Here is a 13309-nt window from a genome sequence, read left to right as displayed (position 1 = left end):
TTCCGATAACCACTGTTGCTACAATCCATCCATGTATCACCTTTCATCATCATAAATTATTTTATTATTATTGTTTTTTTTTTTTTTTTTAAATTTTGCCCGGGTAGATGATCAATTTTTTAGTAGTACTTAAAATGAAAATGTATGACGATGTATAAATGGATCATTAATAATCAGATTTATACGTATATAAAATTATAAACTGTCTTATTATAATTTATCCATGTTTTGCGAACACACATATATTTAAAATATTAAGTATCGTACGTATGTACTTATTTTGTTATAATTAATACTGTAAGACATGCATCCCTTATAAATATTGTATGATTAAATGGAGAAGGACAGACACTCCTTGATGTCGTAGAAACTCTTTGGCTTCAGAACTACTTTCCTCGAAATCTGATGTCCCCAGCACTCGTTGTCAATCCTCTCGACATCAAAAATGGAAACACTGATTTCCCACTCAACCTCATGACTGCAAACAATCGCAAGTCTCGTGCCAAGAGCAACTAGCTTTTTTCTGAGGAAGTCACAAGGGTCAATCTTTCCGGCCACTCCCTTGAGGAGGCTCCAGTTTTCGGAAATAGAATCAAATACATGTATGGTGTCCACTTCTCGACCCAATACATAGAGAGGCACTTTCCTATCGCACAGTAGCTGGGTTTAAAGCTGGATTCAAACCAGTGATCATCAATGGGGTTGTACCTTTCTAAGGTTCTATCAATGGGGTTGTAGACGCACGAGAACCACCCGACCTTGATGAATATATTGTTGAGCATAACAAAACTGGCGCATATGTCTTCTAGATTCTCGTCGAAAGCAATATTGAAAGACTCCCAGCGTGGTGGATCTGAATCCGAGCCCTCGATGTTGTATTCTTGGACAACGCACGAACCACCACAAACACACAAGACATAAATTTTACCTTGTATAATACCCACGGCCGAAGCTGGTCGTGGGGCACCCATAACCATTAACTGGAGTGACTTGCACACAGACTCAAGATAATCAACCGCATAGACTGTCGTGGGTAGTTCATCATCCCTCTTGGGTCCACCACAGATCGCATAGATACTGGAGCCGTCACTCACATATGTCGGTCCATAACCTGAAAAGGTGAAGTTTTCAGAAAGAGCTGGGATCGCCGGTCGGAGTTCACACATATCCTCAGAGTCATGTACTTTCGTCTCCAACGTAAACCATTCGAGCTCCATGCTGGGTACATCATCGTTAACTAAGCCGACAAGGAGCACGTCTTCCTTGACCTTTAACTCCGATCGGACCTGATATAAGATTTGTAAATTAAAAGCGATATATGATTTGTATCATCGAGTCTAAAATAAAAGATATATATATAATTAAAAACGTTATACCATATCACTAATGTAATACCTCATAAATTCTTTTAGTAGAAAATAACTCCTCGAACTCCTTACAAAAACTCCCTTGAGTGCTGGATGATAACGCCTGGGAACTCTCGCGATGCACTGCTCCTGTACCGCCGTCGGAAGCGAACTCATCTTGATCAGCTTGGAAAGTTATTTAACGAGATAGATTGAAACAGATGAAATACAAAATGCGTGATGAGAAATGAATTGGTTTTAGTGATTTAATCGCTCGCTATATATAGAACAAGACATTCCATCTACACACGTTTTCTTTTCGCAATAACATAACGTTGGCTGTATATAATTTCGAAATTACTTTTTAGTCGAGAAAATTTTGTTCACGTCATTTCTACTAATACACATTCACATAAGACTAAATGCATCCACATTAATTCAATAAGCGTAATTTCTATGTTCTCTTTTTCAAATTAGGGAAGCTTTAAATTTAAAAGTAGTGCGTAACTGCTAACTGAAATTTATGATATATGACTCGAAATGTGCTCATCTTGATGACATTACTTCTTTGTGCCATAGAGAGAATACCAATATTTTCACGTCATTTCTATTAATAAACAACATTCAAATCTGCATAAGCCTTTCTCAAAACAACAAACAAAGTAGAAACTTTAAAGTTATTAGCCGATTCAACTAAGTTGAAATTTTTAACACGCCAAACAAGATTAGTAATATCCATTAGAACACACTAAGTGTGTCAAATAAGTCCTTTTATATATTTTTTTGTCATAGGTTGATTATAAGCATAATTTCTATGTTCTCTTTTTCAAATTAGCTAGTGAAGCTTTGAATGTGAAGTAGTGCGTAATTGCTAGCTGAAAGGTATGATATATATGACTCGAATTTTTGCTCAACTTGATGACATTATTTCTTTGTGCCATAGAGAATACCCATATTTTCACGTCATTTCAATTAACACAACTTTATTTAATTGATGTCAAATCATATATATAAAAGTAGAGTTTCAGTCTCTCCTTATTGGTCCACTTGGCAATGCAATTTTAACAAAAAAAAAATTATATTAAAACACAAATTTAAAACAATTAATTTTCATATTTAACTCACATAATATAAAACTGAAATCTTTATAGTTTCCCCCTATAAATTATGCATTAACTTTATTTCTCCACTAAGTTGTATTAATCAATTGTATTAAAACAAAACAATAAATTAGAATTGTAACTCTCATTTTTCTAAATGTAATTTTTTATTATTTCTCTTCCTATAAATACTCATGATCTTATTCTCTTAGTCTATCACTCTTTCATTCTCTCATCTTCTTCCACTACTCTCAAATCTCTTTTTTGTTTTGTTTTGTTTTGTATTTTTTTGTTATTATTGTTGTATGGGTTATAAAAATTCAAATCAAATATTATTGTAAAAGCTTTGTTTTAGAGTTTATATGATATGTATATCTTATATATTTATTTTAATCTTTTAAAATGTTTATCTCAATTTTCTATTTTATATTAACATCTTATAAGTCATTCATACTTCCTTACAATATTCACCACACCATAAGATCATAAAGTTGAAATGATCCATATGTAATTATCTATTATGTCTCTGGTTATCTCACATATTCATGTATCATTTTTAATAATTTATAAAGATCAATATAATATTTAAAGATCAATATAATTATCCATTTATCTATTTATAAAGACTATTTTTTTTTGTGATCCAATTGATAAATCTGCAGAGATCAATATTATATATATATATATATATATTTATGATTTGAAGTTTTTGAAAACAAAAAGAACATAATTAAACAATTAGTTTTTTGTGTCTTTAATCAAAATAAAAAATGATCCAAAAAACAAAACATATTCAACTCGAACTTAAATATAAAAATAAAATATAATTTTAAAAATATTATTTCACTAAATTCTCTAAAGATGAAACCATTAGTATGAAATCTAGCACTATAAATTAAATTGATGAGTGATAACCAAAAAAATATAAGTTATCCTTGGGATTTTAAAAATTATTGAGTTTATATCAACAAACAACCAAATCATGTGAATTTTGATTCAGCCACTTGATATTCCTTTTATTTTAGGTTATAAAAAAATAAAATATTTATTTATAATTAAAGACATGTAACTCCATTTAACTCAAATGTAACTCCTATCCAATAATTGTACATTAATTCATTCCTCCTACTAACTTATTTATCTTTCAAGAGAAAATATTTTTGGTTAAATTTTAATATTTTTTATTTATTTTGGTTGGCTAAACTTATAGTCATATTTTGGTTGGCTAAATTAATATATTTCTCATGTAAAATTATTGTTTATAATATATTTCTCATTTCAAAGTTTAAAGCAATATATCATATATATAAAAGTAAGGTTTTGATCTCTCCTTATTGGTTGATTCTCATTTAATGTTTTCTAATTTTTATTTATTTTTATTTGCTTTCTAATTGCTTTAAACAATATTTAAGACCCAATAAACACAATACATTTAACTCACACATTAAAATAAAATTATAACTGAAAATAAAATAAATTATGCATTAATCATATTCTACCACTCAATTTTATTCAAACACAATAAATTACTATTGTAACTCCATAGTTCTAAATGTAACTTCCATCATTTCTTATCATATAAATAAGCATTCTCTCAATCTATCATTCTCTCATATTGACATTCTTTTACTATCTCATTTTCACATTCTCTCATTTTTGATTTCTTATTTTTGTTGTATGGGTTGTAAAAAACAAATGAAATATCATTGTAAATTGTTAATGCTAAATTTTAATTTTAGAGACTACATGATATATATTTTACATTGTTCTTATTTTAAAAGATTTATCTCCTTTATCTAATTTGGATTATTATCTTATAAGTAATCATTCTCTCCTCCTCTCCCAGCAATATCAAATGTTGTTATATTTCATATGTGTTGTAAGAGTTTGATTCTATATTTTAATTTAGAAAGTATTATATATATATATATATATTACATTGTTCTATTTTTTAAAGATTCATCTCTATTATCTAATTTGGATTACCATCTTATAGTAAACATTCTCTCCTCATCTCCTACCAATATCAAATGTTGTTATATCTCATATATGTTATAACTTGTAAGAGTTTGATTCTATATTTTAATGTAGAAAGTATTATATATATTTAACATTGTTTTCAATTTTTATTTTATTTTTATAATATTTTTTTATATTTCTTGCCTTTCTAATCTATTCATTTTATTTTTTAAATTTGCATAGTTAAATTTAAATTCACATATGTTAGTTTTTCCAAAACAATCAACTTTATTTGAGAATTAGATGTTCCTATTCATTTTTAAATGATCAATGTGTAACATATAAGCATTTTGTCTTGCAATCACAAGTTCCATTTCCATTGCTTAACTCCATGGTTAAACTATAATATATGTTGTCCTATTTGTAGGAATAACAACATACTTATTTAATTTATTTAAAAGAGCAGATGATTAATCGAAATAAACATTTCTCCAAATTTTATAATTCAATCAATGAGTGTACTTATTACTTTGAAAAACTTTTACATTGAAGTTCATAAAATCATATAAGAAAACTAAGATACTATGTCACTTCAAATTTGGAAAGAAACACTTGGTATTCATTTTTTAAAAAGTCAAGACACATATAAAAATTTATAATATTTAACTCACTTTATTTAAAGACATTAAATGTCATTTAACTCAAAAATAACTTCTATCCAATAATTTCATACATTCCTCCCACAAAAATATATATATATATATATGTTCAAGATTGTATTTAAATATTACATAATTTTTTAGTTAGCTAAATTTATAGTCACATATATACAATATATATACATAAGAATTTATATTACACATAATTCGACCCATTATTTACTTAACTCAAAATTGGTTTCAAAGCCAACTAAAGAAAAACAGAAACGATCTTATTGATATTAGACCAAAACATGGGCATACAAACATAATCACTTACACGGAAGATATTTTTTAAAAATAACTTATTATTGCAACATCAACATATGAAGGGTTTACATAAGCAGTTAATTAGAAAATCTATAATACAATAAATGTATTGGAAACAATACCAGTCAATGATAAGATTGGATCCTCATAAACAAGAAACAACATCTTCATAATTCATAAAAAATAAACGCCACAGTTATACACATCTAAACGAAATGGTATAAACATATAGTGTATAAATAAAAGTGACGGCAAAGCCCGTATATGCCTAATTAAAACGAAATAATACAAAAGAGAAAACGAAAAAGACAAAAAAAAAATAAGAAAGTGCCAACTATACCACAACCCACGCGTTGCGTGGGGAAGTACCTAGTTAGTTAATTAAAACATAACTTAAATGACTGATGCTAAATCATATTTATTTGTTTCATTTTTAAATAAGTAATTTAAAACAACATTACTTAATTTTGTGATACAATTTAAGTGATACAATACACTTATTTTTTTTGTAGTGTGAATGAATTGCAAACATTACACCAAGATATATTTGTTGTTAACTTTTGGTATAATAATAATTTCTCCTTTAGATTATTTAGCTGAGAATGTATAAATATAATGTATCCAGTTAATTATTTAACAAAAGAAAATATCAAGTAGATAAATCAAAGCATATCCACCACTATTTTCAACTTACATTGATTTTGACATCTACTAATTAAATTATATTTAATATGCAGTAGCTAGTGTGATACAACCATTTTCGAATATTTCCCTCTTCTTCTTCTTCCTTTTTTTTTGTTTTTTAACAAAGAAACTATAATGTCAAAGACTCAAACAAGATTATGGTTTTTTTATTTATGGATCAATAATATTAACCACATACATGATGCATGCATGCTATGTTGTGTTTGAAATGCAAATAACTGTTATCTTAGTAGAAGGGTAAAAAGGGGAAACTACAGTATTTGGTCAGCCATATTAAACCGGTTCACGGCTTTTTCATTAGACCAATTTTCGTCTATTGAGGTGTTTGATTGATTGATATATCTGATCACCGTGGACCAGATCTATTGCCGGCCGAGATTACAGTTTCTTATTATAGATGCAATTGGAGTCGAACTTTTTCTTTTTGGGATTTTCAAATTCACGCTTGTGATTTTAATTTTCTTTCCTTGAGGGTTGCAGTGGTAGAGAGTATCAAAGAGGAGATGAAGTTGCCTGGTACCCTGATGGCGCGCGATACATTGGTCAGGCGCAAGTAGAATCCACTCATTGCTTACGCAATTAGATACATTGGTCAGTCACGAGTACAATTATTGTGGCCAGTCATATCAATTTGTTTCCCCCCTATTGCTTGTTTTTAATTGATTGTAGTGTTTTGAGTGAATGTTTTACCAGAATTTGTTTTGATGCCAGATATTGTTTTGCAAGTAGTATTGCTTGCAACATATCTTCTGACTCAGGGTTGGAGATTTGACAGGAACTTTTTTTTTTTGCTTATGGTGTTACTAGCATAGTTTTTCAATACACAACAACACATGTGCTATTAATTGGGATCTCTTCTTCGACTTGGTTCCCCTTTGGTACATGCTGGTTATTCTGTTTTATTCTAAAACATTTTTACAAGGTAGCAAAAGGCACCATAGAAAGACCACTTGCCATAATTTATTATAGCTGATGTTTATGTGAGTTGGAAATGCTCATTTAGATTGGCTGTGCTTATCTTTAGCGAAGTTAGCTAGCTACCTGGACAGTTGGGTCTTTAGTACCCGTCCAAACAAGTAGAACCTATATATCTGATGATGTTCTTTTTTGTTTTGCCATTGGTTCCTTTTGCAATATGCGTAGGGTGATCAAGAATCACCTGGGATCATACCGCTAGAAATAGAAGACGTTTTCACTATCATCCAGGATGTCAAGTGGTCTTAACGGGGTTCATATCTTATTCTCACGGTTCATGCTAACTAACTGGCTACGTTTTTGTATTTCAGACTCCACGAAAGGACTTCCTGCTCCGTGTTTCATAACTTGAAATATACAATGAGGTAAGTGGAACTTTTTATCCTTGATATATACATACTTGCTAAACCCTGAAAAGTAGATATTTTGGATTGGGATATGTTTTCTTTTTCTTCTGCCTTATCTTTGAGAACTAAAATGCTTAACAATATAAAGAATTGGGGGGAGACTACTGATGATCTTCTTTTTTTCTAAAGTGTGCTTCTATGTTTCGGCTGTCTGCAGTTTATTTGATGACCGTCTTTGTATCAGGTGATAAATTATTTACTTTATCCAACATGCCATAATTTACGTGTTAGACAGGATTCCCAGGGTCGCTTCAACCTCTATAGGGTGTTTAGCTTTCTCCATTTTCTCTCACACACCCACAATCATTGTGCTCTGCATAAAATAAACGTGATGAATTACCTTAGAATCACATATGAATTTGATATCATTTGAAAAAAGATATTGGTTCATATTGCATTTTTCTTTATGTTGAGGGTATCAAGGAAGAACTTGTTTTGTCTCCTGGCCACGCACTTCATTTATTGCAGCTGGAGAAGGTTATTAAAAATATTTAACCCCTGAAATATGTTCTCATTTTATTAACTCTTGTCTGTTCCGCCTCTACTTAACGTTGTTGTTTTCAATTGCAGAACATCGCTATGTTGGTTTAAATAATTTCAACTTGTAGAGCAGCAGAAGCCACACTATATTTTACACTGGTACGTCTTCAATCTCCAGGAGCTCGTCATAATGTAATTTGTATCCTCTTCTCAGTGTCTCGGCATGATGTTCATGTTCTTTGCTCTTACAAGTGTCCTTACAAGGTCCATGTTTTGATGTCTAATTTTGTATCTGCTTGCAGATGGTTGAAAGTAGAACCTAAATGAGGCGATACTAGGGTTCTTGCAGAACAATGAACAGATCACTGATTCGGGTCACTTCTCTGCGGTATTTCAACCTTGACTACAACTAAGTCGTCAGCGTCACCAATGGGTCTCCCCGAAGATGTTAGAGTAATTGCTTGGGGTCTTTCTCTTGAGAGGTAAGATTTTTGAATTTCCCTCAACATTTCAGGGTCGTTCGTTGCTGATTCTTTCTTGTTTTTTTGTTCATAAACCAGACCGACAATGATATTATACGGTATTGACAACATCCGCGATTTGTTTGGACACAAGGTAACCACGAGATCTTTACTTCTTCTGACTTCTTTGTATATCAATATTTGTGTGTGTGTACTCAACTCATTTACAATATGGCTTGTCGAATTTTTGATTCTTTTTGGTTATGTACGATACAATTTGTGTTTAGTTAACAAGAACCTTGCCCCAAAGGTATGTTACTTTCCGATTACCAACCCATACAAAACAAATTGCTACCAGAGAATGTCATAAGACTAGAGTCATTAGGATTGGACTCATTCGAAAAGATTATAAATTTATGGGAATTTTTATCAACAAGAGAACAAATCATAACCACAAAAGTAAATTAATAATTAAAAGAAAAAAAAAAAGAAAGGTAAAATAATGTTGGATCGTGTGTGTGTATGTGTATGTGTCTTCTATACATCTTTCATACTTCGTCGGCTCGACGCGCCACGGCTACTTTCTCTCGTCGACATCGATCCCGTCGGTAAACCCTCCGCTTGAGACAGAAGACTACTAGTTCCCGCAGCGACTGGATCAGACAAGCTTTGTCTCCAACTACCAAACACTCGGCCGCTACTTGAAGATCCTCTCGAAGATCCAGTCGTTCGGAATCTCTCAGATTCGCTGCTGTCTTCTCTCACGACTCTCATAGGGTTCTCCAGGGCTTGAACTATGTGTCTCATAAGCGGCCGTCTCGTTTGCTTAGGGTTTAGACATGACCTAGCCACAATCGCCATTGCCCAGACTTCTTCTAAGAGGTCTTCGTCGACCAGAAGAGATTGGTCTAGGATGTTCATCACTGGTTCTTTCTCTTGCGATGATATGTTAGGCATTATCTCCGCTAGGATTTTCTTGAATTGGGTTTCGTCGCATGAGCTGATTCCGAGTTTTCCTGTGATTAGCTCTAGAAGTATCTTGCCGAAGCAGTACACATCGTAGGCACATGTTGCTGTAGCTGAAGACCCTGTTAGATTTGAGGATTGTTAGAAGGAACATATAGAAATTGTAGGAAGCTTGTTGTTAAAACATTTGGAGAGAAACTCACCAGGAACACTTTCTTGAGAAGACCTGGAACGTAGGGAAACAGTAGCAAGCTTGATGTTAGATGTTTAATCTAAATTGGGTTTTAAGTGTTTCAACACAGTGAAGCAGAGACACTTACTGGGATAGTCTGAGCAACCGGGATATTTTTCGGGAACGGCCATTGTTTTCTTGATGACAGGCTTTGCTAAAGCTTCCAAGCCTAACTTCAAACTTATCATCCAAGAGAATGCTACTTGCTTGAACATCTCTTTTAAGACATTTTACATTGGAAGACTCAAGATCAGTATGATGTGGATTGAAAGTGAAAACAGTTTAAGGGATGATTGTTTTTGTACCTGTGGACGACGGGCGGTGAGCAATCATGGTGCAGATAAGAAAGTCCCTCTGCTACTCCCAATGCTATTTTCAGTCTGGTGATCCAATCGAGAGATCTCAATCCCTCCTCAACAAGGGAACTGGTTTTATAGAACAATGAGCTTGGTAAATCCTTATTAGGCATGTACTTATACACCAAGCACTTATGGGGTGTGCTCTCTAAGCATTTTCCTACAAATGGGACTATTCTCGGATGAGCAAACCGGCTAAAGAAATCCAACTCGGTTAGATACGCTTCGTTGTTCTTTGTAGATTCCAAGCTGATTCTTTTCACAACGATCTGAACTCCGTTTTCTAAAACCCCCTTGAATAGATCCCCTGATTGTCCTTTCTTTATCAGGTTCGAATCACGGAACTCTTTGGTGGCATTGAGCAGCTGTTGATAGGTAAACGATGATCCAAGACTCCCAAAGTTTATAGACACTCCTCCTCTGGAAGGAAGTGTTCCATCAGGAGGCAATGGGCCAACACCGTTGTGTCTCCCTCTAGGATGATTACTTGTTGATGATCTGTTTCTTCGACGGACACAGAAACTCACTGTTATTGGTAACAATATCAGAATGAGCATAACCAATATAGACCCTCCAACTGCAGCTAGTATAACTATTTTCCTGTGGCTTAACCAGGAAGATTTAGGACTCTTCTTCTCTTCTGGTGGTCCGAAACTGTTGAAAGTTAAGCCCTTTTTTGAATAAAACAAAGTGCAATCCGACAACTTCCGCTGGTTCTCTGTGCCCTGAAGACAATTGTTGCTCAAGGAAGCATTGGTTGGCACAAAGTCTGGAACTTCACCTTCAAAATAGTTTTCCGAAAGATCAACAACTTGGAATCTTCTCAGTAGAAGTGTGAGATTGCCGTAAAACATGTTCCCGGAAATGTTAAGCATGGAGACAGTAGAGTCAATAGCGTCAGTGGTATTCGGCAGCAAATCAGAGAAGTGATTTCCTGAAAGATCCAGCAACTTCAGCTCCGGTAACGACCATAACGAGGACGGTAAAGCCCCTATGAAACCACTGCCTCTGAAGTCAACTATCTGTAGATTACTCATGAAACTGAACAGATCAGGAGGTAGGGATCCTGAAAGACGATTTCCGGCAATTGCAAGCGTCTGCAAGCTCCTTAGCCCTTTCAAATCTGATGGAACCGAACCTGACAGGTGGTTGAAGCTGAGATCAAGGTCGAGTAAATCAGAAAGGTCTCCGAGTGATGAAGGTATTGAAGAAGACAAGGTGTTATGCGAAAGATTCAGACGCTGGAGCTTGGAGAGTGCACCAATATTAGCAGGAATCAAGCCAAACACCGAGTTTGAGGAAAGATCAAGAACTGATAAACTCTGAAGAGAGGTAAGAGACGGAGGAATTTTGCCACTGATTGAATTATTGGAAAGATCAAGAACCGTGAGGCGTAATAACCGCCGAGTCAAAGTTGCAGGGATGGTCCCCGTAATTGAACAAGAGCTAAGGTCCAACACCTCTAAAGTCAACAGACGTGATCCGAACAAAGGCGGGATTGGACCTGGAAGAGAGAACCTTGAGGCGTTGAAGGAAGCTAAACGGGTGAGATTGAGGAGCGCATCAACTGAGAATTGCGGGTTTTGATTCCCAATCCTAGTCCTTCTGAACCCTGAAATGTTGATGTCAGTTACTCTACCATTCTCATCGCAACCTATGCCGTTCCAGTTGAGACAAGGATTGCCTTTAAGAGGCCAATCTCTGCTTCTTATCCCAAGGGAAGACCTTAACAGAAGGAGCGCCGATTTCTCATGCAGAGAACTTGTCTGTTGCTGGAACGTTGACTCTAACAACAAGATGAAAAAGAAGAAGAAGACAAGCAAGGATGTCTTCTTCAGAATCACCATGGCGTTCTCTAAACCCTGATGACCAAATCGAAATACTTAAATCCCTTCATTGCCTTGGAGATTCAAGTGGAAAGAATCTTTGCGATTAATGGAAAGATCAGATTTTTTTTTTTTGGGTTTTCCTTCGAATCCGATAAAAAAGGAAACTTTATATTTGTGTGACTTTCTATGTATGAACTTTCAACGAATGATTAAAAAAAAAAAGGTTCTTCTTCACTCTGTTTTGTTACCTCTGCGACTTTGTGACAATTAATTTTGTCTGTGCACTTCGTCGTAATCAAAACTAGTATTGTTGGTTACCAATCATTTTCTTCTGCTGCCTTCTCTCTCTCTCTCTCTAACTCTTCCATGTCCTTTTTTTAGTCCTAGATTTAGAGAGAGAAAGATGGGAAAGTCTAATAAAATACGAAACCCAACTGGAATATCAATCTTATTATAATAGTAGTATATAAACTTCTTACAGAACTGTTCTGGACAGAGAGAAAGAAGCTCCATACTGGTCAAGAACAGCGGCCGATTGAAATAAAGAAAAAAGTAAGAAAGTATAACGAAGTGTAAGAAAAGAAAAAAAAAAAACAAATTGAGAGATGTGGGATCGATCTCTCGTTGTATACTCGCCGCCGCACGTTCCCAAGATTTATGGTTCGATCTCGAGACGCTCTTAATTGAAAATTTGAAAGTAATGTTCTGATAGACGGCGCCGTTTTAAGAGGGTTTGACTTTCGTCGATCCCGCCCAATACAGCTTAACGAACTCTTAAAATATCATTTAACATAATAATTAATTAGTACTATACTACTACTATATGATACTGATACTGATACTGATAGCCATATTTTTTTTAGTCATTTTAAAATTAAATGAAAAAAAATACTATTCTACGATACTTAGAATGGAGAAATGTAAATGGATTGATGGTCTACCTAGATTTATGCATATCATGCTGGGAAATTGGAGGTCTTGTAGAAGGAGTATGTGTTACACTTGAAAGATGCCAAAGATGGGAGACTTGTGCAAGAGTTTGAATGGTTTGGGGATGTGTTTACTACTAAGCAAATATGATATAATGCATGTTCTTGCAAGCTAGAAACCAGTTTTTTGCAATTTGCAAGTTATTTTATTTTAGTTTCTTTGGGCCAAAAGTTATTTAACCTTTTCCAAATTAAATTAGAAAAGCCCAGTAATAGTAAGTAACAATGGCCCAGACCCAATTATTTTATCACATAAAAACGAGACAAGGGGTATAAGTGTCACTTCAAGAATAAAGATATTTTTACGCAAGAAGATATTCTTTTGCTCGAAACGAGGAGAAAAAAAATCTTTAATTTCCATAATGATCACATGATGTGGGCCTTTCCACTAAACCATACTAGTACCGTGTTAATCAGAGTTAAAATCACAATTAAAGTCGAAACATTCAGCAAACCCTAGAAAAATATCTTAACCCTAGTTAGCTTATTAATACGTCACACCTCTTCTATAAATTAAAGCTTTGTCTTGTCATCTC

The 13309-nt window shown here is 33.7% G+C and overlaps 2 protein-coding genes and 1 long non-coding RNA gene across 6 annotated transcripts; 1 reads left to right on the top strand and 2 right to left on the bottom strand.

The window, feature by feature from the left end:
* Positions 1 to 165: 165 nt before the first annotated feature.
* On the bottom strand, positions 166 to 1535 carry LOC104729241 (F-box/kelch-repeat protein At4g14905-like). The gene is made up of 2 exons (XM_010448165.3): positions 1396 to 1535; positions 166 to 1286 (listed from the first exon to the last, which is right to left on the bottom strand). Exon 2 carries the CDS (start codon positions 1215 to 1217, stop codon positions 513 to 515), a length of 705 nt encoding a protein of 234 aa, XP_010446467.1. The 5' UTR covers positions 1218 to 1286; positions 1396 to 1535; the 3' UTR covers positions 166 to 512.
* Positions 1536 to 6382: 4847 nt separating this feature from the next.
* LOC104729243 (uncharacterized) lies at positions 6383 to 8710 on the top strand. Of its 4 annotated transcripts, none has more exons than XR_015574762.1 (7): positions 6383 to 6669; positions 7365 to 7418; positions 7618 to 7644; positions 7884 to 7937; positions 8031 to 8099; positions 8243 to 8422; positions 8501 to 8710. It is a non-coding gene; the product is annotated as an uncharacterized LOC104729243 (long non-coding RNA). The 4 variants fall into 4 exon arrangements; XR_015574761.1 differs by having other exon boundaries at positions 7590 to 7644; XR_015574760.1 differs by having other exon boundaries at positions 6399 to 6669; positions 7222 to 7418; positions 7590 to 7644.
* Positions 8711 to 8763: 53 nt separating this feature from the next.
* Positions 8764 to 11802, bottom strand: LOC104729238 (putative LRR receptor-like serine/threonine-protein kinase At2g16250). Its single transcript, XM_087478778.1, has 4 exons — positions 9905 to 11802; positions 9688 to 9816; positions 9571 to 9593; positions 8764 to 9489 (listed from the first exon to the last, which is right to left on the bottom strand). The coding sequence occupies exons 1-4, from the start codon at positions 11800 to 11802 to the stop codon at positions 8939 to 8941; spliced, it is 2601 nt and encodes an 866-aa protein (XP_087334904.1). The 3' UTR covers positions 8764 to 8938.
* Positions 11803 to 13309: the final 1507 nt, after the last annotated feature.

This window comes from Camelina sativa, chromosome 12 (genome assembly GCF_030686135.1).
Source record: "Camelina sativa cultivar CO46 ecotype springtype chromosome 12, ASM3068613v1".
Classification (NCBI taxonomy): domain Eukaryota; kingdom Viridiplantae; phylum Streptophyta; class Magnoliopsida; order Brassicales; family Brassicaceae; genus Camelina; species Camelina sativa.
This window is presented reverse-complemented; position numbering and strand designations above follow the sequence as displayed.

Coding starts and splice junctions, on each gene's coding strand:
- LOC104729241 (XM_010448165.3), bottom strand. CDS start 1,217: ATGGAGCTCGAATGGTTTACGTTGGAGACGAAAGTACATGACTCTGAG.
- LOC104729238 (XM_087478778.1), bottom strand. CDS start 11,802: ATGGTGATTCTGAAGAAGACATCCTTGCTTGTCTTCTTCTTCTTTTTC. Junction 9,817..9,904: donor TCACCGCCCGTCGTCCACAG/GTACAAAAACAA, acceptor ATGTCTTAAAAG/AGATGTTCAAGCAAGTAGCA. Junction 9,490..9,570: donor TTCTCAAGAAAGTGTTCCTG/GTGAGTTTCTCT, acceptor CAAATCTAACAG/GGTCTTCAGCTACAGCAACA.